This window comes from Coffea arabica, chromosome 7c (genome assembly GCF_036785885.1).
Source record: "Coffea arabica cultivar ET-39 chromosome 7c, Coffea Arabica ET-39 HiFi, whole genome shotgun sequence".
Lineage (NCBI taxonomy): Eukaryota > Viridiplantae > Streptophyta > Magnoliopsida > Gentianales > Rubiaceae > Coffea > Coffea arabica.
In genome coordinates, this window is record NC_092322.1 from 4,443,288 (window position 1) to 4,449,287 (window position 6,000).

Below are 6,000 nucleotides of genomic sequence, written 5' to 3' on the forward strand. Positions count from 1 at the left end.
GCCTGACAAGTCGATCGACAGAGAATCTGTGCAGCCTCAAGACAGCAAATTAACAATTAGATTAGTACTCTCTCCCTTTTTTTATAACTAACGTTTAAGATTTTGCACACCAATTAAGAAAAGTTTTTTATTGTTTAAATCTATACACTACTTTCCTTTTGTACCCTCATTAATTGTCCAATTCACTCATGTTTTCTCTCATTAGAGTATTAAATGGTGCTGTTTTACTAGGTCAAAAGCAAAGAGAGAAGTAATAATTACTAGGAGTAGTAATAAAGAGCCCTGTATTGGTAAAGAGAGATAAAAAGATAAAATTGTGAAAAAATAATTAATGCTGCATGGGAATAATACAACGACAGATAAAAGTACTTAAGAGCAAATTTCTTAAACGTCAGTTATAAAAAAAGGAAGGGAGTATTAATCTCGATGGTCCAGCCACCTTCTTCTTCTTTTTTCTTCTTTTATTCTGTGGAATGGCACAGTTTTCACGGATGACAACCCATACAGTATCTACTTACAAGCTTTAGTTTACGTTTAATGTTGCAATTGATTAATGCTTAGAATATGTGTTAACTTAGTGGAATGTAACGCGGATTTAGCATCTCTCTCACATGAAAATTGTGGATAAGAGTGCAAAACATTTATAACAACTCGAATTTACGCACTAGAGTTGACAAAAAAAAGCTCAAAACCCAACAATCTGCCCATTACTTTTAAAGGATGAATTATGGGTTTTATTAGATTTGATAGAAACAACTTACAATAAAGCAAATATGAATGGTAAAAGTGTTAAATAAATTATGACAAAAATAAGTTTCAATCGATTAGTGGTATTAAAAGGTATAAAGTAAACAAATTTTTTTAGGTAATCTATTTAAATGTACAATTTATTAAATAAAATTCGCAATACAAGTAATATAAAATATTATTCTATTTATGATATTTTTCCAAGTAGCTTAAGAAGTGAGTGTTATGTCTATGAAAATATGTTTATGTATGTAAAAAAAATCTTTTTATTTGTGTAAATATATAAGAAAGAGTTTATGTATCACAATGTATTAATTAGCATGTTGGATCATGAATTTGAGATGATCCAATATGCCCCAACCTAAAATCAATCCAATTTAAAATTGGATAGATTGGATATAACCCATTTAGGTGAAAATCCAATATAAATCCGTCCAATTATCAAGTATATTACGCACTTCTCTCTACAACACTTTAAAAACAATAATATATACTCAGCACAGACTCCGAGCCTCGGCCTGGGAAAAATGGGTTTGCTTGAAATAGGGTAAAAGAGGCATTGGGTAACCTGTAAAAGAAAACCATCAAGACCACAAAAAGAGAGAGAGCTAAATAGTGGGGGCGTGGGAGTTGAATCCCCCAAATAAATTTAGGTAAACTCTAAGCAACCGATTTTTCAGATTCCTCTCTTTTTAACAGCTCTAGGAAAAAATCATTCCATGTATCGATTGGTCCAGGCAAGCACCAATGCACACAATCATTAGGCATTTCCACAGTCTGAGATGGCCAATGACCATATATGCTGGGGTGACCGTCTGGTCTCAGCAGCATAGGTTTTGTTGCATCGAATAACCTGAACTTCAATCCTCGTTTGCTTCCTTCTTTTTGTGCAATTTTGAGTTCCTGCAGTTGGATCTTGTACATTTCTAAATTGTTATCCGCCAAAAGGATCTCATTCCTCTTATAAGGCCTCTTCCTCACACAATTCCCACCGCTGTCCCAAGTTCCATTTTCAAAGTGTTGGGGAGAAAAGGTCCTAAGAAACGTTACACCCTTGAAGTTTCCTAAACTGTTAATGGCTCTGAAAGCAGTTCTGAAAGCTCTCTGATAGCTAAATAATGGTGTTACGTGAGTTACATTTTCCTGCGGACAGTATAAGCAGCCAACAATTCGGCCATTTTCATAGAGCATGGCCGGTCGGAAGAACCAGTGGCCACCTGAGATGACAACGTAGTCATATCCTTCGATCTTGGTTGTCCAATTTTCATCAAACTCATCAAGATATAGACCGAAGGAGCGGGCTTTATCGTTCGGACTGGTGATTTCCGCGGATCTCACTAAATAAGGAGCCCAAAGAATTGAAATCTTGAAGTTGTATTCCTTGTATTTCCATTGTCTGCTCTCATCTGTTGTGCTTGAGATCTCTTCAGGATAAAGAACCTAGAGACACGGGAGAAAACTTCGTAGTCTGTGATAATTATTGTTGTATAGCACAGTAATTTGTTTTTCTTCATTTTGTGTGCTAAATGATGGTGTATGCTCTTGTAGATGTTCAACTCCCATTATCTCTATTCGGTGCATTTTCAAAAAGACCAGAGTTTCCACTTAATTCTTAACTCATAGCTGCTTTGTTGAAGTCTTTAATCTTTCAAAATGTCTGTTAATACATTTTGATCTCTTATCCCTAAAATTTAGGTGTATTTCCTCACCTGATTTATTAACATCCCTAGAGATACAAAATCTAACGATTAAGAGAGTGTAGTGTATTTGTAACCCTGAAAGTTACATTATATGTGTCACAATTAGCCTTAACCATAACTTTCAAAAATAATCAGTGTCTATGTCAGATAAGTAAACATCAGGGGGAAACAGATAACTACATCTGTGTTTTGGATAGATATCATTGAAGTAAATGACCACACAACCACTAATATAATTAGCGCGGAATTTAATTCATACGAGAGTCGCAGAGACAGATGAATAGGACAGCAAACCATGATTCAATCCATAATTTTCTTTGGGAAATCTGAAGATGAACTTACCTTGGACAAGAGGCAAAATAGTGACTGCATATGATTTCTTGAAACAGAGTCTCCAACAAAGGCAATGGATTTTCCTCTAACCAGTTCCAAGAATTGGTGCGGATCGAATATCGGCAGCTCACATCCATCTGGTTTCCACCTCCACTTGAGGAAATCCAAATCGGGCCTCCCATATTTCAGGCAATTCTGATGTTCTTGTATCACATAACAAGTGGTGTTGGTATAATAAGGGGCGTCTGGGTTCGGCACCCACTCCCCAGCAAACAAATCACACTTTTCAACTACCTCGGGCCGGGCCTCCGGTTCACCTTCTTCAGTGTTGCTGCAGGGCTGAGAACCGTCGTCCTCAGGACGGCATGGCAAACTCTGGAGAGACGTATTAATTGACTCCTTGAGAGAATCCAAAGGAGAGGATGCTTCGGAGAATTTTCTGAACTGTAAAGGTGGAGAATATACAGAGATAACTGATAAAAGAATAGCTAGGACTATAAGGGAGGCTATCTTTGGAGCCTGCTTTCGCGTTTCGTGTCGTTTTTTCCTCGAGGGAAGGTCGAGGGCCTGGAACTTCATGGATGAGGGGGTCCTGGAGTTGGGACTTGGGAGGAGGACAAGTACAGGAGCTGAGAAATGGGCAGCTGCTTGCCCTGAGTCCGGACCTGATGAGAATTACATGTACACACCTGGCTGTGTGTAGATCCAAAAAAACAAAAAAAAAAAAACAATTTCCAGTGATCCTGACCTGTTTCTGTTCACAAAAGGTAAAAGGCAAAGACCTGTCTCACAAAAGCAAAAGCTAAAACTATATAGGCAGGAGCACATACTAGTACCATACTATGAAATTGCGATGCGGCACCTTCTATATTAGAATTTAGTCAGCCAGCCCAACCTGCCTCCCCGGATCCGGATGGACACATTTCTGATTAATGACTTTCATTCATTTATTTATTTTGGTAGAAAAGAGAAATTGCGTAAAATAATACACTACTTAATAGACGAGGTCAAATTGCTGACTGCTGCGCATGTTCCTTAAATATTAGGATTAATTATATTTACCTCTTTTAAAGTTTATCCACGCTACAAATCAGATTTTTTTCTATAGTTTTGCCTTCTACCAGTAACTCTTGTGAAATAATAAAAATACCCTGGTCTAAAAGGTTTCCAAAATAAATTAAGGAACTCGATAAGAGAGCATTTTTTAGCAAATTAGAAAATGTTCAAAAAAAAAAGAGAGAGGAACAAAGGAGAGTGATGCGATTCCATAATTAAGCATAAACGTGGATAAAAAGAATGAAGCAAACAAGACAAGAAAGAAATGTTATGATACATGAAACAAACGCCGAAAAAGAAAAAAAGAAAAGAAAAAACTTGTGCTTCATTTGGATTGTTTGTTCTTTAAGATTTTTTTAAAAAAATTTTCATTAACACATTTCTTAATCACCTTTTTATTTTGCATGCATCAAATTGCTACAAATTTTTTTAATAAAAATTCTAAAAAATAACAATCGAAACGGATTTTGATATTATCGAGAATTAAAAAAAAGAGGAAAATAAAAGCGGTTCATCTTCTCCAAATAAGTTTATTTCTTTTTCATTCCTTCTCATGTCCAATTCCACTCCAAATTGCATCAATGTTTTAAAAATCGGATCGAATCGATTGGCTCGATTGATCGAATCGCAAACCCGTCATACCATCAGTTTGATTTAATGAATAGTCCAAAAAATCAATTGAATCGGTTAAAACTAATCAAAATTCACATTCATTCAAAAGCATGCAAAATTTTTGCTCTCTTTCCATTTTCCTCTTCCTTCTTTCTTATCTTAAACCACCACTGTTGACATTGGCACTGTTGACTAGCACAAGTTAGAAAAACCTCATTTTCTTTTCCCTCTTATCCTCCTTTCCCTATTTTCTCTTTATTCTTTTCTCTTTCTTCTCCCTATTCCCTCATTCTCCTTTCTCCCTCTATTCACCTCTTATCTCTTCTTCTTCTTCTCTCTTTCCTATTGCCATCCCTTTCCCCTTTATGGCCTTTGTTTGCAACGACCAAAGGCCGCGGGGGGGAAGGAGAGCGAGAGAGGAGGAAGAAAGTAGGAGAGAGAGAATAGAGGAAAGAAGAAGAGAAGAGGGAGGGGAAGAGAGATAGAAGAAAATAAAATAAAAAAAGGGATCGTCGACCTCCATTGACGATCGACAGCCCCACATTCGGGAGGGGGAGGAGGAAAAAGTAGTGATGAAGTGGGAGCGAAGAAAAGGAGGAAAAAAAAAAAGAAAAGGAATAAAAAAATATTTTACATAACTTTGTGATGTATTGATATATTAGTATTTGATTATTTATTAAAATTTAATTATAATAAAATTATATGACAAACTTTTATTAGCTTTGGGGGGGAGTGAGGCACGGCAGGGAAATTCATGGGCAGCCTAATAGGTTTTTCTAAAAATTTTATAATAAATTATAATAAAATTTTATATAAATATCAAAAAAACTCAAAATCCAATCAGGCCCCATTTTCTCTCCTGCCATCCACTACGGTCAAGCCTGGCTCCCTTGTTGAATAATTTTTTTCTCTCCTTTTATTTTTCTTGTGAAACGGTCATTGTTAAATCTTTATCCCAACCAACGCAACGAATAAGAGTATAACGTGCAGCCTTTGCCCACCCCGCCCCCACGCCAAAAAAAAAAAAAAAAAAACGAAAGCGAGCAAGAAAGAAAAGTGTGTAAGGCGCATCTTCGAAGCATTACGCCTGTAAGAAAGGTGGAAAGGGATGGCACACCATACAGAAATCCATCAGTCGTAGTTACGATTATAAATTAGGGGTCGGAAGGACCGGGGCAAAATTCACGTTCATTCATTCTAAATTCACACACTCGATGCATTGATGATATTTATAGTTAGTAATAAACCCGTACAAAGTGTCGATTTAGAATTGAAAAAACATGAATTTAGCCTTTTTATTTTACTTTGCAGATGCATATTATGCACATCTATGTACAAAAGTATGATTCAAAATTCGATGCAAGAATACAAAATTTGCAAAACTATGAACATATTTGAGAGATAGGAGATCGTAGATACAAGTAAATTTATTAAAATGTTAAAAAAATTATGTTACGTTTACACTAATTTTAACCCTAATGCGTGTGTACGAGGTAATGGATTGATCAGAAGTGTATTACTTTATTCGTTTTAAATGTGTAGAAATTATCAT

At 36.0% G+C, this 6,000-nt stretch overlaps 1 protein-coding gene across 1 annotated transcript; it reads right to left on the bottom strand.

The window, feature by feature from the left end:
• Positions 1-1,172: 1,172 nt before the first annotated feature.
• LOC113699975 (protein trichome birefringence-like 19) lies at positions 1,173-3,684 on the bottom strand. Its single transcript, XM_027220355.2, has 2 exons — positions 2,790-3,684; positions 1,173-2,187 (listed from the first exon to the last, which is right to left on the bottom strand). The coding sequence occupies exons 1-2, from the start codon at positions 3,357-3,359 to the stop codon at positions 1,408-1,410; spliced, it is 1,350 nt and encodes a 449-aa protein (XP_027076156.1). The 5' UTR covers positions 3,360-3,684; the 3' UTR covers positions 1,173-1,407.
• Between the last annotated feature and the right edge of the window lie 2,316 nt (positions 3,685-6,000).

What these genes read in the sequence shown, in the direction of transcription:
- LOC113699975 (XM_027220355.2), bottom strand. Translation starts at nt 3,359, where the DNA reads ATGAAGTTCCAGGCCCTCGACCTTCCCTCGAGGAAAAAACGACACGAA. An exon ending in TATTTTGCCTCTTGTCCAAG is followed by an intron (nt 2,188 to 2,789) that starts GTAAGTTCATCT and finishes CCGTGTCTCTAG; the next exon opens with GTTCTTTATCCTGAAGAGAT.